A 26,353-nucleotide genomic window follows, 5' to 3' on the forward strand; every position below is an offset into this window, starting at 1 on the left:
CACTCTGCAATTCTGGATACTTACCGAAGCTTTTTAGTGGAGTTATTGTGCCAAGGTTGTCTATTTATTCGTCGCACTCTGCTATGCATGACAGGGGCGACCGAGTCTATGGCTGATGCAAGAGTGACATTGCAGAAACTAGTGGCAGTGTCTGTGTTGTGGAGCGAGGATATGAATGTCGGTGGTAGAATAGAGTCAGAGAGTGTGCGAGTGTGTAGATGTGCGAGGTTTCTGCGGGGGTGGGGGACATCTACCAGGATGGAGGGCATATATACCAAGATGAAGGGCATGTACAAGGATAAGGGACATATACAAGGATGGGGAAGCATATACAAGGATGGGGAAGCATATACAAGTGCTTCTCACAAAATTAGAATATCAAAAAGTTAATTTATTTCAGTTCTTCAATACAAAAAGTGAAACTTATATAGAGTCACTACAAACAGAGTGATCTATTTCAAGTGTTTATTTCTGTTAATTCTGATACTCAAAAAAAACATCAAACCGACTACAGAGCCAGTGAGTCTGACTCACAATCCCAATCCATGGCTCCTCACTCCCAGATGAACAAGGACAGGGCCTAAAATAATGCTTGCAGGATTCACTAAACACAATAAATTTATCCCGTTCCCCAGAAAACCTATCCAGGAGGGCCACCTTAGGTTTCTGTTCAGCCTGACTGCCTGCCAGACCAACAGTCTGATGCTGTGAGACCCTAGATTGCAAGACTGACAATTCAAACAACAGACCCTGCAATTGTTTGGTAAGGACTGCGACGGGATACATAGCAAGATCCAAAATATGAGGCCAGTGAAAATGTCACTCTGAGACAGTCTCCGGTAAGGAAGGGGGGCATCAAACTGTCCCTGTCCCAGGGGTACTCTTAAAGGTAGAGGCCTGAGTCTCCAACCTTACTGTGCTCCTCTTAACCCCTGATCTGTCCCCTCCCCCATCCCTTGAGGCCTGGGACAGAAATATACGGTAAACAAGACACAAAGACAAACAGGGATAACAGAAAGAAACACCAAAGAGAGGTTTAAGGAGTGATAGGAATGTACCAACCAAATGAGGAGAGCATACACCCAAAAACAGCACGCATTCCTATAAAACCTGACCAGACCTTCCCTGTCTTGTCAGTGAAAGCTTTGCTTCCTAGGTCTTTAGAGACGCTGAATAGATGCGGTTTCTCTTATTCATTCTCATCTGGACTATTGTAACTCTCTACTAATCGACCTTCCTCTTACCAAACTCTCCCCTCTCAAATCCGTCCTGAATGCTGCAGCCAGGATCATATTCCTCACCAATCGTTACACCGATGCCTCTACCTTGTGCCAGTCCTTACGCTGGCTACCCATCCACTCCAGAATTCAGTATAAACATATTACCCTCAACCACAAAGCCCTCCATGGCTCAGCACCACCCTACATCTCCTCTCTAGTCTCAGCCTACCACCCTACCTGCGCCCTCCGTTCTGCTGATGACCTGAGGTTAACATCCTCATTAATCAGAACCTCCAACTCCCGTCTCCAAGACTTTTCACGTGCCGCGCCAATTCTTTGGAATGCACTACCCAGGCTAATTCGATTAATCCCCAGTTTTAAGCGTGCCTTAAAAACGCAATTGTTCAGACTGGCCCATCGCTTCACCGCATTACCTAAATATTCCTGTGTGGCTCATTTCAAAATTTTTTACCATAACCAGGTTCCTCGCATCATGTTCTCACATGCTTTTTGCATTTAATAGCCCTCTGTGTCTGTGCCCTTTTTTGCAGATACGTTCTTTTGATCGCCCGTTATTGCATTTTAATGCAATGTCTTGGCAACCAAAAAACAGTAATTCTGGCGTTTTGAATTTTTTTCTCGCTACGCCGTGTAGAGATCAGGTTGATGCTTTTTTTTATTGATAGATCGGGCGATTCTGAACGCGGCGATACCTAATATGTGTAAGTGTGATTTTTTTTTTAATACTTTTATTTTGATTGGGGCGAAAGGGGGGTGATTTGAACTTTTAGGTTTTTTTATTTATTTTTTTTAATTTTTAAACATTTTTTTTTTTTTTTACTTTTGGCATGCTTCAATAGCCTCCACAGGAGGCTAGAAGCATGCGCAACTCGATCGGCTCTGCTACATATGGGTGATGAGCAGATTGCCCATTTGTAGCAGATTTATTCCTGTGCTTTCAGCGCCGACCACCGGGCGGCGCTGAAAGCCACATGCCTGGAACAACCATAGAGGTATCATAGAGACCTCTGGTTGTCCAAGCAACATGACGCCGACCCCGATCACGTGACGGGGGTCGGCGATGAGGTCATTTCCGGCCCGGCGGCCGGAAACACTAGCTAAATGCCTGCTGTCAGTGCTTGACAGTGGGATTTAACTAGTTAATAGGGGCGGGTGGACTGCGATTCCGCTCTCGCCTATTACGGGCACATGTCAGCTGTTCATAACAGCTGACATGTCGCGGCTTTGAGGTGGGCTCACCGCCGGAGCCCACCTCAAAGCAGGGGAGTCCAACCGCTGACGTACTATACAGTCAGCGGTCGGAAAGGGGTTAATCTATTAGTTTCTTGCTTATGCAAGGTTTGGGAGATTCCCGCCCCTCTCTTGTGTGACATGCAGATAAAGAGCCGTCTTGCACAGTGTGCCCACATCAACGTCTTTTTGAATCCTGCTCATATAGGTGCTGTTCACATGATCAGGTTTTAAATACATTAGATAGGACCGCTCTGAGATGGGTAGACCGTGATGTGGTGGAGCGGCTTAGTATACATTTTTTGCAAAAAACATATCAACTAAATACCCTGTTTTTGTTATCTTTTTACTAGCACTTGCTGTCTATTGTTATATATTTTTTACAGCAGAGTATTTTTGCACGTTTGTCATACTGTTTTTTTTTGTGTTTCTATAAATTAGGATAAGTCAGCAGTAATGCCTCTCCAACATTCATCAGGGGTCCATGTGAAGCGGCTATCTCCACTCCCAACTGTGTCTCAATTTAAATACCTGGGCATTATTATACAGAAAGATAGCAGACATGAGTTCCCATCTAACATCTCCCCCTGCTTGACCACGCGAAGCTTCAACTCACACAATGGAGCAAATTACGACTTTCAGTTACTGGAAGGATAAATCTAGTTAAAATGATTCTACTCCCTAAATCTAATATATAAAGCTCAATGTGTATGTATGTCTGTGTGTATGTATGTGTGTGTGTGTGTGTGTGTGTGTGTGTGTGTGTATGTCCGGGATAGGCATCCGCACCGTCGCAGCTACAGCCACAAAATTTGGCACAGTCACACGTCTGGACCCCGAGAGCGTCCTAAGCTATGTTGTGAGGCAAAATTTTAACCCCGTGTGTTCCAATTCACCAATTTTGCCCCTATTTACATAATGGGGAAAAAGTCTGTGTGTATCAAGCCCCGCCCCTTATCATGATGTCATAATGGTTGCCATGGCGACGCTGATGTCATCAAAAGTTGCAAGCCCCGCCACTCATTATGATGTCATAATGGTTGACTATGGGAAGGAGGATGTGTGATGGGTATATGGGCACTGGACTATGGGATGGAGGATATGTATGATGGGCATATGGGCACGGGACTATGGGATGGAGCACGTGTGATGGGTATATGGGCATGGAACTATGAGATGAAGGATGTGTGATGGGTATATGGACACTCGACTATGGGATGGCGAATATGTATGATGGGTATATGGGCACTCGACTATGGGATGGAGGATATGTATGATGGGTATATGGGCACGTGACTATGGGATGGAGGATATGTATGATGGGTATATGGGCATGGTACTATGAGATGAAGGATGTTTGATGGGTATATGGGCACGGGACTATGGGATGGAGGATATGTATGATGGGTATATGGGCACGGGCCTATGGGATCGTGGATATGTATGATGGGTATATGGGCACGGGACTATGGGATGGAGGATGATTATAATTTGCTATAACTAACCACAGTTAGTTACTATGCCTGGGCAGCGCCGGGCTCTTCAGCTAGGTATATATAATTTATCAAGCATATCTTACACCAGCTAAATTAGCAAAAATGGGTGGTTCCCACAACTCGGAATGCCTGAGGTGCCATGAGTTGGAGTCCGACTTCATACACATGATGTGTAGGTGTCCGGTAATACATACATTCTGGCAGGAGGTTACCACCTTCTTGTCAACCCTAATAGTGACACCAATTCCCCTGGATCCCTTGGTGGGCCTGTTTCAGGTTCTGGAAGAAGATAATTGGGACCAGTATATTAAAATATTTCTCCGAGAGACTATTTTTGGCCAGGAAATTAATTGCTCTGAGATGGATGGGTAGTTTATACTCAACTCGGAGAACCTAGGAAGAACTTGTCAATTCAGTGATTCCATATGAAAACACGGTCTATCAGAATAGAGTGTGCCCTGGGAAATTCTATAAAATATGGGACGTCTGGAATTCAACACCTGTCACTATCTAACGAGGGCCTAAGAATATTGACGTGTGAGGGGGGGGGGGGGTGCCCAAACCACATTTACAGGTGTGTTGTTTTTTCCAGCAGAAATGTTAATTTTTAGTTATTGTGAAGTCGACGTTATATGCGATCCAGTAAATGTATCCTGAGATAACAAGTTAGAATGTGTGCTAAGATGTACAGTGGGGAAATAAAGTATTTAGTCAGTCAGCAATAGTGCAAGTTCCACCACTTAAAAAGATGAGAGGCGTCTGTAATTTACATCATAGGTAGACCTCAACTATGGGAGACAAACTGAGAAAAAAAAATCCAGAAAATCACATTGTCTGTTTTTTTTCCATTTTATTTGCATATTATGGTGGAAAAAAAGTATTTGGTCAGAAACAAAATTTCATCTCAATACTTTGTGATATATCCTTTGTTGGCAATGACAGAGGTCAAACGTTTTCTGTAAGTCTTCACAAGGTTGCCACACACTGTTGTTGGTATGTTGGCCCATTCCTCCATGCAGATCTCCTCTAGAGCAGTGATGTTTTTGGCTTTTCGCTTGGCAACACGGACTTTCAACTCCCTCCAAAGGTTTTCTATAGGGTTGAGATCTGGAGACTGGCTAGGCCACTCCAGGACCTTGAAATGCTTCTTACGAAGCCACTCCTTCGTTGCCCTGGCGGTGTGCTTTGGATCATTGTCATGTTGAAAGACCCAGCCACATTTCATCTTCAATGCCCTTGCTGATGGAAGGAGGTTTGCACTCAAAATCTCACGATACATGGCCCCATTCATTCTTTCATGTACCCGGATCAGTCGTCCTGGCCCCTTTGCAGAGAAACAGCCCCAAAGCATGATGTTTCCACCACCATGCTTTACAGTAGGTATGGTGTTTGATGGATGCAACTCAGTATTCTTTTTCCTCCAAACACGACAAGTTGTGTTTCTACCAAACAGTTCCAGTTTGGTTTCATCAGACCATAGGACATTCTCCCAAAACTCCTCTGGATCATCCAAATGCTCTCTAGCAAACTTCAGACGGGCCGGGACATGTACAGGCTTAAGCACTGGGACACGTCTGGCACTGCAGGATCTGAGTCCATGGTGGCGTAGTGTGTTACTTATGGTAGGCCTTGTTACATTGGTCCCAGCTCTCTGCAGTTCATTCACTAGGTCCCCCCGCGTGGTTCTGGGATTTTTGCTCACCGTTCTTGTGATCATTCTGACCCCACAGGGTGGGATTTTGCGTGGAGCACCAGATCGAGGGAGATTATCAGTGGTCTTGTATGTCTTCCATTTTCTAATTATTGCTCCCACAGTTGATTTCTTCACTCCAAGCTGGTTGGCTATTGCAGATTCAGTCTTCCCAGCCTGGTGCAGGGCTACAATTTTGTTTCTGGTGTCCTTTGACAGCTCTTTGGTCTTCACCATAGTGGAGTTTGGAGTCAGACTGTTTGAGGGTGTGCACAGGTGTCTTTTTATACTGATAACAAGTTTAAACAGGTGCCATTACTACAGGTAATGAGTGGAGGAAAGGGGAGACTCTTAAACAAGTAGTTACAGGTCTGTGAGAGCCAGAAATCTTGATTGCTTGTTTCTGACCAAATACTTATTTTCCACCATAATATGCAAATAAAATGGAAAAAAAACAGACAATGTGATTTTCTGGATTTTTTTTTTCTCAGTTTGTCTCCCATAGTTGAGGTCTACCTATGATGTAAATTACAGACGCCTCTCATCTTTTTAAGTGGTGGAACTTGCACTATTGCTGACTGACTAAATACTTTTTTTCCCCACTGTATGTGAAATATATAACCACAGTGTAACACTGCTGGACGGTTAATGACCAGACATGGGAATGAACACTTCTAAATCATACAATGTTGCTTTTAATTTTGTAAACCAGTGTAATAACAAAGTGTACTCCTGTTATGGACATGGGAAAAGTGTTTGTTCTTATGTATATTTTCAATAAACAAAGTTACAAAAAAAAAAGAAGAGGTGTGAAGGTGGCCCCGTTATTCATCGGTGCACCGCTGGACGCTACACGAGCAGCCGCACCATCACCGGACACTTCTGTTGTAATGTGGACAGCGGATAAAGCCTCACTGCACCAGAGACTCCACACGATATCACAGACCGATCATTATCACATACCTGTGGAAACATCTACCGAAATCTCCTTGTTGATGTCACTCACATACGGCTGATCCCCCCTCGTCATCACTTCTTCTGTCTCATCCTTCACTTTATTCTTAGTCGGATCCTCCTCCTGATATATCAGATGTAACAATCAGCACAATACAAGAAACCACCAAAATCTGTGACATCTATGACCTCGCTCAGAAATGTCCCCCCCATATACAGATCCGGTACAGGGCTCAGCGCCGTCTACCTGATGATCCTCCGGGATGTTGTGATTCTCCTCTGGACAGTCCTGGGGATACAGAGGACGGGGACATCTCTCTGGTGGATTTCTCCTCCTGGATCCATCTGTAGGAAACACACAGTGATGGAATAGATTGTGTCATGTGATAATGTGCATAGTAGTAGGTGACCACAGATCAGACATGACAGTCTCCCCTCCTCACGCTGCTGATCGGCCCATATTGCGATCGCCTCTTCTGCTCCATGTATAACCTCAACCTTAATATCAGTCAGATCTTCACCCTAAAAAGTAAAATTTAAGATGAGCTCAGGTCCGATCACTTCATGGTCAGATGTTGTGGGGGCTTCAGTGTCATCTACCTGATGATCCTCCGGGATGCTGCGATTCTCCTCTGAACAGTCATGGGGATACAGAGGACGGGGACATCTCTCTGGTGGATTTCTCCTCCTGGATCCATCTGTAAAAAAAAAAAAACCACAGTGATGAAATAAATTGTCATGAGAAGATAGAGTAGTAGGTGACCACAGAACAGACATGAGTCTCCCCTCCTCACCCTGCTGATCGGCCCATATTGCGATCGTCTCTTGTGCTCCATGTATAACCTCAACCTTAATATTAATCAGATCTTCACCCTAAAAAGAAAAATGTAAGATGAGCTCAGGTCCCATCACTTCATGGTCAGATGTTGTGGGGGCTTCAGTGTCATCTACCTGATGGTCCTCCAGGATGTTGTGATTCTCCTCTGGACAGTCCTGGGGACACAGAGGACGGGGACATCTCTCTGGTGGATTTCTCCTCCTGGATCCATCTGTGGAGACACACAGACTGAATACATGACCTGCCGTGTATCTGTCTATATATGAGACACGTCTCTCAGAACCGGTAATTCTGGGTTTATGTATCAGGGAATAAATTACATTGTTGTGGTCCTCACCACCGGTACTGAGGTCCCAGCACATTGTGGCCCCAAGTATGAAGTGATAATCAGTGAGGCCAAAGCCTAATGCTCTCTGCTCTGCACCCGGAGGATGAGGACCCTGAGGAGAGGGACAGAGAAGACCCTTGTCAGTCAGATGGAGGAGCCGCACTAAGAAACACAACTTCTCCAAGTTTCCCTCCACCGGGAATGGAACCACAGAGGAGCTGGAGAAAGCTCCACATTTCTATCCAACGGTTTCTTCTCTCCTAATTCACGTTATGAAGATTGGGGGAAGGACGGTTACCATTTACCAGTGATTGTTTTCTGAGCGCTCATGAGGACACGGCCTCCCTCCTGGACAGGATCCTCTGGGATCACTAAGAGGAGAGAACCTGCCGTCCTCCTATTAAGAGACGAGTTACTGCGTTTTTATTCTTCTTTAACCCCTTCACTATCTTTAACATTTAGGTCCGTCCTGGTGATTGCTGCCAGGAGCTCGGTTTAAGTGATAGCCAATCACCTGCTGTCCATGCCAGGAGCGGTGCCCGTACTGCAAAATTTAGGAGGGGGCTCTGCAATGTACGGGCACTACACTGGCAGATTTACAATTTTCACTCAAACACATCCATTGTTGCTCGTTTCTGGAAAACACCGAGTCAAAAATCAACACTACACTTGTAGAAAAATTCCTGGAGGGATGCAATTTCCAAGATGGGGAGAGTGGGTCACTTGAGCGCTGTGTGCTCTGCTCTTCTGGCACTTAGGGGCTCTGTATATGGAGTCTGCAAACAAGACACCTCCCTGTCTTGCGGTGGATCCCGTGACATAGGATACCCGGCATATACCTATTTTGGAAGACCTGATTGCAGGTCACTAACCACCTATGCTCCGGGCTACACTCTTTACCTGATCTTTGGCTACTATTTGTGATTTACACACACTAGCATCTAGAAATTAACCCTAGTACACTGATGAGGGTCTATTACGACCGAAATGTTTGTAACTAGTGGCTACTGTATGTATTAAAATTCTGATTTTTTTTGCACCAAAAAATCACTGAGTGTGCCCGGTATTTGATACAAATTTATTGCAATTTTTCTCCAAGAGTCAAATAGCGCTCCATCCCTCCAGGGTCTCGCTGTATGGCTAAGCAGTACTGCACAGACACATATGGGGTATTGCCACGTTCAGCAGAAGTTCTGATAATGTCATATCTGGGGCTAATACAATTTTTTTCTGGTAAAAATGTAATTATTTTTTCTCCAATGTCCAACAGTATAAAATTCTGTGACCCACCTGTGCTGTCAATATGATCACTGCACTCGTCGATGAATTCATTGAAAGCTGTAGTTAATAAAATGGGGTCACTTATGGGGGTTTTCTGCTGCTCTGGCACCTCAGGGGCTCTGTCAAGGTGACATGGCACCCTCAAACCATTCCGGCAAAATCTGAACTCCAATATGGCGCTTCTTCCCTTCTGAGCTTTGCACGTTGCCTCAAAATTAGTTCTCGACCTCATATTGGGTATTGGTTTACTCAGGGGAAGTTGTGTAAGAAATTGGAAAATTAAATTTCTCCTATTATCTCTTTTGGAAATTGTAACCTTGGGGCAAAAGCAACATTTTATAGTGTAAAAAATGGTAATATTCCATTGACTCAGACTGTTATACAATTTTTCGAATCGCCTAATGTTATGAGCTCATTTTCTGCTCCACCAGCTGGGAGTTCTCCTTCCGTTCTCCCTCTGGTGATGACGGGAGGTAGTGAGGTTGGTTTAATTGGTAATGGTCTGCCACATACGAGGAGGATAGTGATTGGATCTCTGGAGTATCAGACTGGATATAAGACAGCCGACGCCCTATCCTGTTGCTGGTGATTAGTCTGCTACTCAGGTCTTGGACTCAGCTCTGCTCCAGTCATCTCAAGTTAAGATTGTTTTTTGCTGATGTTCACACTTGCTCTTGTTGGTCAATTCAGTTTTTGTGTGGTCAGCCAGCCCGGCTGGGCTGTGCTGAATTTCCACTCTTATTTATCTGTATTTGCCAACTTGTCTTTTTGTCCTTTATTAGTTCGGCCTCTTTTTGCTCTGTCTCAGAATATTCCAGAGTGCTGATATAGTGGATGAAGTCTAGTGACTTCAGGGTTAATTTTGTTATCAGAAGCATTGGACATTACTTTTGGTAGGGTTTTTTGGCAGATTGCAGACAGTATATTTCCTTTCAAGTTAGTTTGGCCCCATCGTTTGCTCAGCCTATTTTTCTGCCTTTGTTTGTGTTTTCATCTCGCTTCACCGTCACCTTCACCGTTCCTCCTCGGTGACCCATTCATAACATAATCACCAGCCATACCGCAGATTCTAGGGTACTCAAAAGCAGGAAGGAATTGTTTAAAAAAAAAAAAAAAAAAAAAAAAGGTGGAAAGAAAAAAAAAAAAAGTGTCAGAATTTTTTTTTTTTTTAAATATATTTTATCCTCTTTTTCTCTGGGGCCGTAGGAGGATTTTTTTTTTCTCCTAATGGAGATTAAGCAACTGTCTGATCGTGTGGAGCAACTTGCTGCTGAAGTGCAGGGAATTTCTACCTACCTCATTCAGTCACATGTTGCTGAACCTAAGATCCCTACTCCTGATGTGTTTTCTGGGGATCGGTCTAAATTTCTGAATTTTAAGAATAATTGTAAATTATTTCTTGTCTTGAAGCCTAACTCATCAGGGAGCTCTGTGCAGCAGGTTAAAATTGTCATCTCCTTGCTGCGCGGCGATCCCCAGGATTGGGCGTTTTCTCTGACACCTGAAAATCCTATTCTGACTAATGTGGATGCATTTTTTCAGGCTTTGGGGTTGTTGTATGATGAACCTAACACCGTTGATCAAGCTGAGAGAACCCTGTTGGCATTAAGCCAAGGTCAGGATTCTGCAGAGTTATATTGTCAAAAATTCCGAAAGTGGGTGGTCCTTACTACATGGAATGATAGTTCACTGGCAGCTCTCTTTCAGAAAGGTTTGTCAGAGACCGTAAAGGATGTTATGGTGGGATTTCCTGTTCCCTCTGGTCTGGATGGCTCTATGTCATTAGCCATTCAAGTTGATCGGCGTAATAAGCTTTGTTTTTTCTGTGGAGATGCCTCTCATACTATTTCTGTCTGCCCTAAACGAGAGAAACATTTTGCACACACATTTGCTGTGGGCAGTGTACAACCCAAGTTTCTTTTGGCAATAACTTTGATCTGCTCCTTGTCCACATTTTCCACGAAGGCTTTTGTGGATTCAGGAGCAGCTCTGAATCTGATGGATTTGGACTTTGCTAAACGTTGTGGTTTTTTCATGACGCCTCTGCAGACGCCTATTCCTTTGAGGGGTATTGATGCTGCTCCTTTGGCAGAGAATAAACCTCAGTTTTGGACCCAGGTGATAATGCGAGTTGCCCCAGACCACCAAGAACATTGTAAATTTTTGGTGCTGCATAATTTGCATGATACTATTGTTTTGGGTTTTCCCTGGTTGCAAACTCATAATCCAGTTTTGGATTGGAAATCTGGGTCTGTGGTGAGTTGGGGTTGTCAGTGTGTTTTTAGGGACGCTCCTGTTTTCTCCACCTCTCCTCAGTCTCATGATATTCCTGATTATCTGGCTGATTTCTCTGATGTATTTAGTGAGAGTAAGTCTGCGTCTTTGCCTCCTCATAGAAGTTATAACTGCGCAATTGAGTTGATGCCTGGGTGTAAATTTCCCAAGGGTCGGCTTTTCAACTTATCAGTACCCGAACATGATGCTATGCGATCCTATATTAAGGAGTCGTTGGAGAAGGGTCATATTAGACCATCCTCGTCACCTTTAGGCGCTGGTTTTTTTTTTGTGGCCAAGAAAGATGGTTCATTAAGACCTTGTATTGATTATCGTTCCCTTAATAAGATGACGGTTAAATATCAGTACCCGTTACCTCTGATGTCTGATTTATTCTCCAGCGTTAAGAGTGCCTGCTGGTTTACTAAGCTTGACCTCAGGGGGGCGTATAATCTTATTCGCATCAAGCACGGGGATGAATGGAAGACGGTGTTTAATACTCCGGAGGGACATTTTGAGTACCTGGTGATGCCTTTTGGGCTCTCTAATGCCCCTTCTGTCTTCCAGTCCTTTATGAATATTTTCCGAGACTTTGTGGATAAGTTTTTGATCATCTATCAGGATGATATTTTGATCTTTACTAGTGATTGGGATTCTCATGTGGAACATGTCCGGACTGTGTTCCGGATTTTGAGGGAGAATTCCCTGTTTGTTAAGGGATCGAAATGCCTCTTTTGTGTACAGAGGATTTCATTTTTGGGATTTATCTTGTCTCCATCGACTATTGAAATGGACCTGGCCAAGGTACAGGCCATTTATGATTGGGTTCAGCCTACTTCTCTGAAGTCTCTCCAGAAGTTTTTGGGTTTTGCTAATTTCTATCGTAAATTTATAGGTAATTTTTCTAGTATTGTCAAACCACTGACTGATCTGACCAAGAAGGGAGCTGATGTGCTGAATTGGTCTCCTGAGGCTGTCTCCGTATTTCAGGAGCTTAAGCGGAGATTTACTTAAGCTCCAGTTCTACGGCAACCTGATGTCTCACTTCCATTTCAAGTGGAGGTAGACGCTTCTGAGATTGGTGCAGGAGCTGTTTTGTCCCAAAAAGATCCTGTGACTTCTAAGATGAATCCCTGTGCCTTCTTTTCTCGAACGTTCTCCCCATCTGAATGCAACTATGACGTGGGGAATCAGGAATTGTTGGCCATGAAATGGGCATTTGAGGAGTGGAGACATTGGTTGGAGGCAGCTAGACATCAATTTGTGGTCCTCACCGATCACAAGAATCTGATTTATCTGGAGTCGGCTAAACGATTGATTCCTAGACAGGCTAGATGGGCCTTGTTTTTCACGCCTTTTAATTTTGTGGTCTCTTTTCATCCGGGCACTAAGAATGTTAAGGCAGACGCCATTTCTAGGAGTTTCTTTGCTGATTCTCTTAATGTGACCGAGCCTACTACCATCCTAGGTGAGGGGGTAGTTCTTTCTGCCATTTTGCCTGATTTGAGACGCGCCCTGGAGAAATTTCAGGAGGATAAACCTGAGCGTTGCCCTATGGGAAGATTGTATGTTCCTGACCAGTGGAGAAAGAGAGTGATGTCTGAAGTCCATTGCTCCGCATTGGCTGGTCATCCAGGTATTTTTGGTACCAGAGATTTGGTGAGTCGGTCGTTTTGGTGGCCTGCCTTGTCTCGTGATGTCAGGAATTTTGTACAGTCCTGTGGGACTTGTTCTCGGTCTAAACCCTGTTCTCGTTCTAGTGGGTTGCTGATGCCCCTCCCGGTGCCCAGGAGGCCATGGACCCATATTTCAATGGATTTTATCTCTGATCTTCCTGTCTCTCAGAGAATGACTTATCTGGGTGATTTGTGATACATTTTCGAAGATGGTCCACCTTGTACCACTCCCAAAGTTGCCATCTTCCGCTGAGTTGGTACCCTTGTTTTTACAACAGGTGGTTCGGTTACACGGGATTCCTGAGAACATTGTGTCCGATAGAGGGTCCAGTTTGTTTCCAGATTTTGGAAAGCCTTTTGTTCCAATATGGGAATTCAGTTATCCTTCTCCTCCGCATTTCATCCCCAGACCAATGGGCAGACTGAGAGAACAAACCAGACCTTGGAGTCTTATTTAAGATGTTTTATTTCTGCTGATCAAGATGATTGGGTCTCATTTTTGCCCTTGGCCGAATTTGCTCTGAACAATAGAGCTAGTTCTGCCACTTTGATGTCACCCTTTTTCTGTAATTTTGGGTTTCATCCTCGATTCTCTTCGGGACAGGTGGAATCTTCGTCCTGCCCAGGTGGGGACACTGTGGTTGTGAGAATGCAGCAGATATGGGACCAAGTGGTGGATAAGTTGTCACTCTCTCAGGAAAAGGCCCAGCGTTTTTCCAACAGGCATAGGACCATTGGTCCCTGGTTAAAAAGTGTGTGATATGGTTTGGTTGTCGTCTAAGAATATTCCTATGAAAGTTGCATCTCCAAAATTTAAGCCAAGATTTATTGGACCTTATAAGATTTTGGAGATTCTTAATCCTGTTTCTTTTCGGTTGGCTCTTCCAGTTACATTCAAAACCCATAACGTATTTCACAAATCACTGTTGAAGAGGTTTGTGGAGCCAGTAGTTCCTGTGGCGGCTCCTCATGACCCTGTTTTGGTTAAAGGCAATGTGGAATATGAGGTAGAGAAAATATTGGATTCTCGCTTGGTCAGACGGGGACTCCAGTATTTGGTCAAATGGAAGGGATATGGCCAGGAGGATAATTCTTGGGTCTCTGCCTTGGATATTCATGCCAATAAATTGGTTCGTGCTTTTCACCGGGCCCATCCTGATCGGCCTGGTGGCGTGGATGAGGGTTCGGTGACCCCTCCCTCAAGGGGGGGGGTACTGTTATGAGCTCATTTTCTGCTCCACCAGCTGGGAGTTCTCCTTCCGTTCTCCCTCTGGTAGTGACAGGAGGTAGTGAGGTTGGTTTAATTGGTAATGGTCTGCCACATGACGAGGAGGATAGTGATTGGATCTCTGGAGTATCAGACTGGATATAAGACAGCCGACGCCCTATGCTGTTGCTGGTGATTAGTCTGCTACTCAGGTCTTGGACTTCAGCTCTGTTCCAGTCATCTCAAGTTGTTTGTTTTTTGCTAATGTTCACACTTGCTCTTGTTGGTCAACTCAGTTTTGTGTGGTCAGCCAGCCCGGCTGGGCTGTGCTGAATTTCCACTCTTATTTATCTGTATTTGCCAACTTGTCTTTTTGTCCTTTATTAGATTGGCCTCTTTTTTGCTCTGTCTCAGAATATTCCAGATTGCTGATATAGTGGGAGAAGTCTAGTGACTTCAGGGTTAATTTTGTTATCAGAAGCGTTGGACACTATTTTTGGTAGGGTTTTTGGCAGATTGCAGACAGTATCTTTCCTTTCAAGTTAGTTTGGCCCCATCATTTGCTCAGCCTATTTTTCTGCCTTTGTTTGTGTTTTCATCTCGCTTCACCGTCAATACATGTGGGGGGCTGTCTTTCCTTTGGGGTCTGCTCTGGGGAGTTAGTTTTCATCTCTTCCTGCTTTAGGCTTATGTAGCGCTCCGGTTGTGACGAGGCGTCTAGGACCACCGTAGGCACGCTCCACAACTGCTTCTAGTTGTGTGTTAAGATCAAGGCTCTGCAGTCTGCATAGTGACCAACTTCTCTGGTTTTCTGAGACTTAGCATTTGTTGCTTTTTTCCTCCTCAGTGACCCATTCATAACAGCCTAAGGGTTAAAAATGTTCACTACACCCCTAGATTAATTCCTTAAGATGTGTAGTTTCCAGAATCGGGACACTTGTGTGGGTTTCTGTTGTCTGGATATGTCCGGGGCTTTTCATATGTGACTTTGTCAGGCACCCCGGTCGGTTAGCCAAAACCGCATGTACCAGGGATCATCCTACCAAACGCCTGCTTTCCCTTTAACGTGGGCAAAACGCTACTCAGCCAAAAACAGGGTGAGGGTAAAACAGTGTGGCAATGCTTTAATGAACCACAAAACAGGCAAATAACACGTAAAACAGTCCCAGCAAAATACCCCAAGATGGTGCAAAATTATAGAGTATTGCCCTTCCACTGACTCGCTGGGATAAGAGTTACTTCTTAGCTTCCAGGGCCGACTACCCCACCTGTGGCAAACCCAGAAAGGAGGTAACGACAAGTTTAGGAAGATGATAGCACTCTGAGGTACAAGGCCAGGTGACCGGAGGGTCACACACTGGTTTCTCTGAACATCTCCATGGAGCCAGGTGACCGGTGGGTCCCAATCCTGACTACCTCAAACATATACACTGTGTTCCAAATTATTATGCAAAAAATATTTCCTCATATTTTCTCTAAATTACCTATATGAATTGCAGTCATTGTTATTTTCCAGTCATCTAATATTCTAGTATAATTGCAATGTTTTTGAACAAACTGCCTATGAAAACAGTATATTTTTAAAAATAAACACTCAAAATGCATGTTCCAAATTATTATGCACAGCAGAGTTTTCAACCTTTTTATTTTTATTTTGAACAAAAAAATGGTGAATTGTGAAATGATAAGCATTATCAGCTTATTACAAAATGAAATCAAACAGTTTTCAAGTCAAAACTTTATTCTAGGTGATGTTACATTTGCACATAGGAGCCCTTGTTGGAAAGAAGCTTCTGAACTCTCTCGTCCATTGAATTTGTCAGTTTTTGGATGGTTTGTGCTTCAATTGTTTTGCATGTGGACAGAATCCCCTCCCAGAGCTGTTGCTTAGATGTGAACTGACTCCCGCCATCATAGACACTCCTTTTGATGATGCTCCAGAGGTTCTCAATGGGGTTGAGGTCAGGGGAAGATGGTGGCAACACCATAAGTTTGTCCTCCCATAGCAGCCAGAGATGCAGATGTGTTATTTGCAGCATGAGACGGTGCATTATCAGGCATGAAAATGATCTTGCTGCGGAAAGCACGGTTCTTCCTCTTGAACCATGGCAGGAAGTGCTGTTTTAGAAACTCCACATAGATTATGGAGTTCATCTTTACCCCTTCAGGGATCCTAAAGGGGCCGACAATCTCTCTCCCCATGACTCCAGCCCAAAACATTACTCCACCTCCTCCTTGTTGGCGCCTTAGCCGTGTTTTCATGGGGTGTCCATCAACCAGCCATCCTCCACTCCATCCATCTGGACCATCGAGCGTTGCACGGCACTCATCGGTGAACAGAACAGTTTGGAAGTCAGTCTTCATGTATGGTTTGGCCCACTGGAGCCGTTTCTGCTTGTGTGCAGTGGATAGAGGTGGTGGACAGGATGGCTTACGCACAGCTGCAAACCTCTGAAGGACCCTGCATCTTGTTGTTCGGAGGACGTTGGAGGCACCAGCAGCTTCAAAAACTTGCCTGCTGCTATGACAAGGCATTTTTGCAGCTGCTCTTTTAACCTGACGCAATTGCCTGTTGGAAAGAGTCCTCAATTTTTCCTTATCAGCACGCACACGTGTGTGCTGGGAATCATCGACATACTTCTTGATTGTGCGATGATCACGATGAAGTGTCTTGGCAATGCTGATTGTAGTCAATGCCTTGACCTAAATACTCCACAATTTGTTGCTTCTCAGCAGCCGACACATCCTTTTTCTTTCCCATTTTGGCAAAAAATGTAGGCTGCTTAATAATGTGGAACAGCCTTCTTCAGTAGTCTTGCCTTTATTTGGACACACCTGCCAAACTAATGTGCACAGGTATCTGCAATTGCTTTCAGAGATATAAAGAGCCCTGACACATCACCATCAATGAGTTTAAATGACAAACAAAAACTTATCACTCCTAAACTCTTTTTGCATAATAATTTGGAACAGTTTATATGGTTCAGTGATGGTCAATGGAGCAGATCTGTATTTTTTTCAGCCGGGGTCCAGGCCCCTAAGTTGGCATCCTTTAGAATGTTGTCAAATCTTTGTCCTTCGTGATGGAGACATGATGTCTTGGCTGCTGTCTTCTAAAAAGACTCTGGTTCCTTTTGTATCTCTGGATATATCATTATAAAGGAGCATAGCCTCTTTTATAGAGAACAACGGTCCTTCAGGCTAGCATCCACAGGTCAAGAGAAAGATGTGATGAGATTAACTTGCACTGTTTGATTATTTATAATTTATCTTTCAATGTTTGCAAGTCTACAGGTCTCAGGACCCCCACAATGGTCACTGAACATGTTAAGCAAACATTCTGTCATGATCCAGGTTGGATGATGACAGTTAAAAGCACATGTAACCTTTTTTTTTCCTTAAGCTGTGTGCTTAGGCTTGGTTTTGCCCCTGGTGGCCATTGGGATTATTACACAGTGGTGTCTTTTGTTCTAGTTTGCCCCCGGTGGTGGTTAGCGTTATTACATGGGAATCTGTTGTGAGTTCATTTTCCCCTTCACCATTGAGGTCTGATGAACTCCCTCTTCTGGTGAAGGAAGGTAGTGAGGCTCATTACAAAGCACCTGAGCAGAATGATGATGACTGGGATTGCTGACTGGATATAAGGCAGCCGACGCCCTTCTGCCTTGCGGGTGATTACTCTGAGGGATTCTTGGAGACCAGTCTGATTCCTGCTCCTCAAAAGCTAAGTTTTCTGCTCTACTTTTTGCATTTGTGTTTTGGTTTTGTTTTGCATTGTTTTCCTTGATTTCTGCCATTCCCTGCTGGGGTGAGCTGAATTCCTTTTTGCTCTCTCTTCAGATAATACCTGAGTACTGATATAGTCTTTTTGAAGCATAGCGTCTTCAGGGCTTTTTTTTCCCCATCAGTCTGTTGGCTCTTGTTTTTGAGAGGGTTATGGCGGATTGCAGAGAGCAGCTTTTCTATTCTGTCCTATTTAGTTAGCTTTGCCCCATCATTTGCTCAGCCTATCTTTCTATCTGTGTGAGTGTTTTTTCATCTTGCTTCACCGTCATTATATGTTGGGGGTTTCCTATTGCTTTGGGGTCTGCTCTGGGGCAGTTTAGATTTCCCTTTCTGTCTTTAGGCTATGTAGTACTCTGGCTGTGATCGAGGGGTCTAGGGCACCGTAGGAACCCCCCACGGCTACTGCTAGTTGTGTTGATAAGTTCAGGGGTCTGCAATCCGATAGCTGCCAACTTCTCTTGTTTTCTGGACTTAGCTAGTATTTCTGTTTTTGCCTCCTACGGTGACTCATTCATAAAAGAGTTCATAACAGGAATCACTAACAGGTGTGATTCCTCTGGCTTTACTATAAAGGTGTGTCATGTGCTCTCACTGGTTTTGGTTATATTGCTCATTCCAACCAAGTCTGGTGGAGGAAGGAACAACTGAGAGTTCTTTGCAGCTCAGGCAGAGCTCTGGTGTAGTAGCTTCAGGTGGAAGCTGAATTCTGGTGGACTCTGTTGCTGGGAGCAATAGCAACAGAGCAAAGCTAAGAGGTGTTTCCCTGTTTGTGCCTTTCCTTTGTGTGTGTTTCAGTGCAGTGGTGGGATTAGTCTCTGCACCGGCCATTTCACTAGAAAGGGGTAGGTGCAGGGCGAGCTAGGGTTGAAAGGTATCCTGATCGGCGTCCGGTGCGGAACCGACCTAGGGATCGGCAGGAGTGTATTGACACTGACTCAGGGGAGTGCAGGAGGTCTCTACGTCCCCGTTCCCAATTGCGGGCCTACCATTGTAATTGTTTCCCTGGTGTTTCCCCTTATTATGTAAATTCGCCCTGCTGGAGGCGGTGTATCCAGTTTCACGTTTATTTCTGAAATTCGCCTGCTGGAGGCGGTGTATCCGGCTGCACGTCTTATTATTTAAATTCGCCCTACTGGAGGCAGTGTATCCAGGGTCGCGTGTGTCATAAATTCGCCCTGCTGGAGGCGGTGTGTCCAGTCACACGTTGACCATTACATTATCACCAACCATAACATTTTGTTCCCTCTGGTGAGCCATGGGCCAAGTGCAGACCGGTGAGCAGTTGTTGCTGGCCCTCACTGAGATTAGTGAGGAGCTGAGTGATGCGGTTCAGCAGCACCTGCAGTGGAATTATGGGTCTGAGGCCTACCCTCTGCCTCAACTAGAGGGTCCATATATGGCTTTGGCCAGGATGTGCCGTGGAGTCCCTGCTGGGGAGCAGGACTTGCTTATACAGGCGGACGTACCCAGGCAGGTGGGTGGAGTTGGTGTCCCCATGGTGCTGCCTGGTGTTCCCCAAGGTGAAGGGGTACGTTCCTGTAGTGAGCAGACTAATGATTTAGTCCTTGGCACTGATGCCAAAAATTCTGTACTGTCAGAGAAGCCGTGCCCCCCTGGTCAAGTGGAGCAAGACGACCTGGGAGTGTATATTTCCTCCTCGCCCTCAGAAGGTATTATGTCAGCAGAGGTGATGGTTGCGAGGTACCTGAGGGCATACCGGTGCTTGTGAACAGTGGAGCTGAAGTCAGTCTGGTGGATCCTCAGTTTGTCCAGACTCATGGTCTGAGGTGTGAGACGCCGGACAGACCCATAAGCGTCCAGGCCATTAACTCTGTCCCACTGAGCCAGGGGGGGTTAAACCAAGTCGTAGAAGACATTGTTCTGGGTAGTGAACATCATGATGAGTCCCAGTCATACTACGTCTTGGAGGGAAATCCAGCACCTATCGTTGTGGGCCCCCTTGGTCTAAAAATCACAACCCGGTTTTAGATTGGCGGACTGGGGAAGTAGTCAGCTGGGAGCAGTCGTGTGAGGGCTGCTGCCTAGGGGCTACTGTCTCTGCCGTCTCTCTACAATCGTCCCCTTCCTTTCCAGTGAGAGCAGCGGAGGTGCTCCAGGAGAGTAGGGGCAAGGCTCAACCATCGCCATTAGCCAACCCTGAGAGGCGCAGACCTCGTAGTAGGAGGGGTTGGAGGGTGGTGTTTCCCTTGGTGAATTGCGGGGTGTGAGTGTGGTGACACAGGAGGACGCCTCTGTTGTCAGTTCCAGAAAAAGTTCACCCTATTTTGACAAACAAATGTGTGGCAATAAACGTTCAGGTCCGGACCTGTGTGTGAACGAGCATGTATGGGTGGCCACCAAAAACATCCAGTGGAAGTGTGTTGCGGGGGTCTGGAATTCTCAGGTGATCGGGCCGTATCTGGTGTCGGCTATCCAGGGCCCTGAGCCCTGCTCGAGTTACTCCCACACATGCACATACACAACTCGTTCCCCAGGTCGGCGCTTCGGAGGTGTGTGGTGCCTCCAGAACATACATTGCCAATACCAGCGGTGCTCGTTTGTCATAAACCTGAATTGCAGGTAGTTGCAGGTGTGAACTCTGGATCTGGGTGTCCCCGCCGTAGGTGGTTCCCTGATGAGGAGCAGTCTTGAGGGTCTAGAGGCCCCTCATTGAGGGAGGGTACTGTCATGATCCAGGTTGGATGATGACAGTTAAAAGCACATGTAACCTTTTTTTTCCTTAAGCTGTGTGCTTAGGTTTGGTTTTGCCCCCGGTGGCCAATGGGATTATTACACAGTGGTGTCTTTTGTTCTAGTTTGCCCCCGATGGTGGTTAGCGTTATTACACGGGAATCACTAACAGGTGTGATTCCTCTGGCATAACTATAAAGGTGTGTCATGTGCTCTCACTGGTTTTGGTGATATTGCTCATTCCAATCAAGTCAGGTGGAGGAAGGAGCAACTGAGAGTTCTTTGCAGCTCACACAGAGCTCTGGTGTAGTAGCTTCAGGTGGAAGCTGAATTCTGGTGGTGGACTCTGTTGCTGGGAGCAATAGCAACAGAGCAAAGCTAAGTGGTGTTTCCCTGTTTGTGCCTTTCCTTTATGTGTATTTCAGTGCAGTGGTGGAATTAGTCTCTGCACCAGCCATTTCACTAGAAAGGGGTAGGTGCAGGGCAAGCTAGGGTTGAAAGGTATCCTGATCAGCGTCCGGTGCGGAACCGGCCTAGGGATCGGTAGGAGTGTAGAGACACTGACTCAGGGGAGTGTAGGAGGTCTCCACGTCCCCGTTCCCTATCGCAGGGCCCACCATTGTAATTGCTTCCCTGGTGTTTCCACTTATTTAAATTCGCCCTGCTGGAGGCGGTGTATCCAGTTTCACGTGTATTTCTGAAATTCGCCTGCTGGAGGCGGTGTATCCGGCTGCATGTCTTATTATTTAAATTCGCCCTACTGGAGGCGGTGTATCCAGGGTCGCGTGTGTCATATAAATTCGCCATGCTGGAGGCGGTGTGTACAGTCACACGTTGACCATTATACATTCATTGTTCAATGACCCTGCATCTCTGGTCTTGCAAAGATAGCAGACAATAAGTTGCAGTAGCTGATATAAGAGGTAAATATCAACCATTCATCAATTTAAATTGGCAGAAAAAAAACTCCAGCAGCGATCACTGCACTCATGCACTACCTATGAAGCTGCTCAATGCTAGTTTATTCTGTAAAAGAAAAATGGATGTCACTATCACTCTGACGTTCGCTCCCTTAATGTGCTTCTCCCCCACCTCTAAACCTACTCGGTACTAACTACTATTAGTCTTTTTTCTGCCACTACTCCACTAATAGAAAAAAGTCCCTTGGTAGAGACTGTGATCAGCAGTACTGACCAGAGCACTGCGGCCACAAGAGGCACACATGTAAGTAAGTGTTGAGGGGAAAAATAAAAGTGCGTCAAAAACTGAGCATGGATGCTCAGCACATAATGCATTTGTGGTTGCACATTCAAAAGGCGCAAAAAAGTGCACCAAAAATGCAATTGGGGAGTGATGGAGTTGGGGGGTGCGGACCTGGCACAGGGGTCACAGATCAGTCACACAGCACAGCAGACAGAAGAGATCGCAGGAGGATCGCACTGGCCACCAATTATTTCTCTCTCAGGGTGTGTGCACACGCTGCGGATCCACAGCGGATTTGGCCCTGCGGATCCACAGCAGATCGGCAAGCAATGTACAGTACCATGTTAGCCAATGGGATTTCAAAACCGCAGTGCCCACGGCGCGGATTTTTCCGCGCAGATTTGCTGCGGTTTTAAATCCACAGCATGTCAATTCTTTGAGCGGATTCCGCAGCAGTTTGACAACTGTTCCATTGCCCAGGTGTCAAACCACAGGGGAAAACCGCTGGCAAATCCGCAGGTCACATTTCCTAAAGAAAAAAACAATATGTGTATATATACTCAAGTCTACTCCAGTTCAGTTTTTTGTTTTCCTTAGGTCACTTTACCTGCAAATCCACACGGAAAAATCCGCCGGTGAATCCGCACTGTGTGCACTCACCCTCACAGGTACACATGGGCTGTACAACCGCTCTGCACATCAGATCTGAGGGAAATATAGAGTGCAGAGCGGTGATCATTACCAGCGTGACCGGAACTTGCCGCACATGTACAGTGCATGTTGTAGAGGGATTAAGGGAGACGCAGGCTTATTATCACACTTGTGTGGCCCGATGTCCCTGCAGGACCAACACCTGCGTCACCATCCCACTTCTACTGTTCTGACCCCACCCGTCTCTTGGGTGGCATGCACAAAAGAGCTGTCTTGCACCACAAGCCCATACTAAGAAGCACCTGTCCGAATCCTGTTCATTTTAGACACTGTTCAGATTTTAAATACATTAGACAGGGACTGCTTCAATACGGGTTACCTTGACGCGGTGAAGCAGCTTGGTATACATTTTTTTGCAAAAATTCGTATCGACTAAATACCCTGTGTTTGTTATCCAGCACTTGCTGATTACTGTCATATATTTTACTGCAGAGTATTTTTGCAAATCTGTTTTCTTGTTGTGTCTCAGTTAGTGGGTGGTGTGAACGCTGTCTTACAGACTTGTTCGCATTTGCGCATGTCACATGTGTTTTTAATATGTACAGTGCATGTTGTAGAGGGATTAAGGGAGACGTAGGCTTATTATCATTATCACACTTGTGCGGCCCGAAGTCCCTGCAGGGCCAACACCTGCGTCACCATCCCACTTCTATTGTTCTGATCAGACCCCATGAAGAGGAAGAGAGGACCCCCTGACATTTTGCCGTCGTTGCGCCCTTCTTTAAGCCTACAACACCCCGTCCCGTGCATTCTGACCTCATGTGATAAGGCTCTCTAACCCTTTCCTGATATCTGGTGTTCAAGCATGGAGGATGCCAGATGAAATGTGGAGAGAGCTCAGATTGCTGCCATTTAACCATTTCACTGCTGCTGACACCCTGGCAGTGCCATATAACTAGTTGGGTGTCTCCTGCTAATAAGTCCCTTGGTCGCAGAATCCCAGCAATGGGTTACCATGACTGCCGGGGTCCTGTATAAGACCTCTGCATCTTTCACCAAGGTTTTCCTACAAAATCTGGTATTTATAGACTCGCAGATTCAAGTACCCATTATTTTAGCACAATGACAAAGACGAGACGACAGCGGAGAAACCGCGACTCACAGATCAGAAGAAAATAATCAGGAAAATGAAAGCTGTTGTCAGACGGAGAAAACGTAGAGAAAACCAGAGCAAGTCTGGAGAAAACTCATCTATTATAGGACGACGCCGGAGAGACGTCATCACATCCACCGGAGCCAAAAAGGAGCCTCGCTGCTCACCTCGTGGTGTAAGAGGCCGGCGCTCCTCCATCATCACGGCCTGGTACCGATCCTGGTGTCCTTCTAGATACTCCCACTCCTCCATGGAGAGATAGACAGCGACGTCCTGACACCTTATAGGAACCTGACAACAACGACACCGTCACCACCCAGAATACTCCAGTATAATGTCCCAGCAGTCACCTCTCCGCTCATCACCCAGAATCCTCCAGTGCTGTATAATGTCCCAGCAGTCACCTCTCCTCTCATCACCCAGAATCCTCCAGTGCTGTCCTGCATAATGTCCCAGCAGTCTCCTCTCCGCTCATCACCCAGAATCCTCCAGTGCCGTCCTGTATAATGTCCCAGCAGTCACCTCTCCGCTCATCACCCAGAATCCTCCAGTGCCGTCCTGTATAACGTCCCAGCAGTCACCTCTCCGCTCATCACCCAGAATCCTCCAGTGCCGTCCTGTATAACGTCCCAGCAGTCTCCTCTCCGCTCATCACCCAGAATCCTCCAGTGCCGTCCTGTATAATGTCCCAGCAGTCACCTCTCCGCTCATCACCCAGAATCCTCCAGTGCCGTCCTGTATAATGTCCCAGCAGTCACCTCTCCGCTCATCACCCAGAATCCTCCAATGCCGTCCTGTATAATGTCCCAGCAGTCACCTCTCCGCTCATCACCCAGAATCCTCCAGTGCCATCCTGTATGTCCCAGCAGTCACCTCTCCGCTCATCACCCAGAATCCTCCAGTGCCGTCCTGTATAATGTCCCAGCAGTCACCTCTCCTCTCATCACCCAGAATCCTCCAGTGCTGTATAATGTCCCAGCAGTCACCTCTCCTCTCATCACCCAGAATCCTCCAGTCCTGTATAATGTCCCAGCAGTCACCTCTCCGCTCAGCAGCTCGATCATCTTGTTGCTGAGCTCCAGGATCTTCTTGTTCCTCTCATGTATCGGGGAGTGCGGGGGAGGCTCTGTGATGGGGCCCGGGCTCCGCCCTCCTGACTCCTGGAGATGGATGATGGGAGTCACACAGTCCCCCGGTGTCTTCCTCACTATTGTGTAATCCTGTGTATGGAGAGAGACACTTAGGGAGAAGAATTCCTTCCCGACTCCAGATCTGACAATCAGTAGAAATCCCGGGATCAATAACCGTCTCCAGTAATCTGGGGCCATAACCGGGAATATTATTACACTCCGGACAGACATCCCGGCCCCTCTAAAGCTCTTATAGGGAATCCCCATGACAACTCCTCCGGGCAGAGAGCTCCACAGAATCACTGCTCGTAGGCCGGTTACACATTTGCACTTTATGGCGCTGCGACGGCCTGCGCATGGCCGCCGCTAAGCCCCGCCCCATCCGGTCATCGCCACCTACTAGCGTACATGGACGCTTGCGATCTGCACACCCTATCTTTAGCATAGGGTGCGCAGATCGTACGCTGGCCATGCGCTAGCAGGATTTTGCCGTGCACTGCGCACTTTTGAAGGTGCGCCGAACGAAGCATGTTGCATTTTGGCGCGCCTTCAAAAGTGCGCAGCGCACGGCAAAATCCTGCTAGCGCATGGCCAGCGTACGATCTGCGCACCCTATGCTAAAGATAGGGTGTGCAGATCGCAAGCGTCCATGTACGCTAGTAGGTGGCGATGACCGGATGGGGCGGGGCTTAGCGGCGGCCATGCGCAGGGCCATATAGCGCAAATGTGAAACCGGCCTTACAGTAAAGAATCCTTCTCTCCTATTCTGGATTTCCTCTTCCCGGTGTCGGACTCGTCACATCACACAATAAAGCTGATAGAAATGTAGAGGAGTTACCTCTCCGCTCAGCAGGGAGATGATCTCCAGGGCGCAGTGGAATAATCTCCTGGTGGTCTCATTCCTGTCCTCGTCCATCCTCGGGGGTCATTCAGGAGGAGGAGGGATGAGCACTGGATCAGCTGGAGGGATCTCGTCCTGCCGGCGTCTTCATGATGAAGAAGATGGAAATCACAGGGGACGAGAGAACGACAATCACTAAATTCTGCCCAAACATCAACATTTATCAGGAAGAATCTGGAGGAAAAGCCACAAAACTCCACCGCGGCCTCCTCCGCCGATCTGACCGCTCATTATCAGCCTCGTAGGCGGAGGACGGTCACCGTGGTAACTACACCGCCAGCGGGGGACGGTCACCGTGGTAACTACACCGTCAGCGGGGGACGGTCACCGTGGTAACTCCACCTCCAGCGGGGGACGGTCTCCGTGGTAACTACACCTCCAGCGGGAGACGGTCACCGTGGTAACTACACCTCCAGCGGTGGACGGTCACCGTGGTAACTACACCTCCAGCGGGAGACGGTCACCGTGGTAACTACACCTCCAGCGGGGGACGGTCACCGTGGTAACTACACCTCCAGCGGGGGACGGTCACCGTGGTAACTACACCTCCAGCGGGGGACGGTCACCGTGGTAACTACACCTCCAGCGGGGGACGGTCACCGTGGTAACTCCACCTCCAGCGG

General features: G+C 46.5%; 1 protein-coding gene across 1 annotated transcript in view; it reads right to left on the minus strand.

Annotated features, from left to right (window-relative positions):
- LOC141073052 (uncharacterized) overlaps positions 1 to 26,070 on the minus strand; it is a 71,976-nt gene extending 45,906 nt beyond the window's left edge. Inside the window, exons 1-9 of the mRNA XM_073560371.1 lie at positions 25,668 to 26,070; positions 24,740 to 24,919; positions 23,867 to 23,990; positions 7,563 to 7,660; positions 7,406 to 7,484; positions 7,212 to 7,309; positions 7,055 to 7,133; positions 6,859 to 6,956; positions 6,621 to 6,735 (exon numbers count right to left, since the gene is read on the minus strand). Coding sequence (XP_073416472.1) covers positions 6,621 to 6,735; positions 6,859 to 6,956; positions 7,055 to 7,133; positions 7,212 to 7,309; positions 7,406 to 7,484; positions 7,563 to 7,660; positions 23,867 to 23,990; positions 24,740 to 24,919; positions 25,668 to 25,745 — 949 coding nt within the window. The 5' untranslated portion in view covers positions 25,746 to 26,070. The remainder of the gene's footprint in view (positions 1 to 6,620; positions 6,736 to 6,858; positions 6,957 to 7,054; positions 7,134 to 7,211; positions 7,310 to 7,405; positions 7,485 to 7,562; positions 7,661 to 23,866; positions 23,991 to 24,739; positions 24,920 to 25,667) is intronic.
- Between the last annotated feature and the right edge of the window lie 283 nt (positions 26,071 to 26,353).

Source organism: Dendrobates tinctorius, unplaced genomic scaffold (assembly GCF_039654945.1).
Source record: "Dendrobates tinctorius isolate UK_male_01 unplaced genomic scaffold, ASM3965494v1 ptg000296l, whole genome shotgun sequence".
In the NCBI taxonomy this organism is placed as follows: Eukaryota; Metazoa; Chordata; class Amphibia; order Anura; family Dendrobatidae; genus Dendrobates; species Dendrobates tinctorius.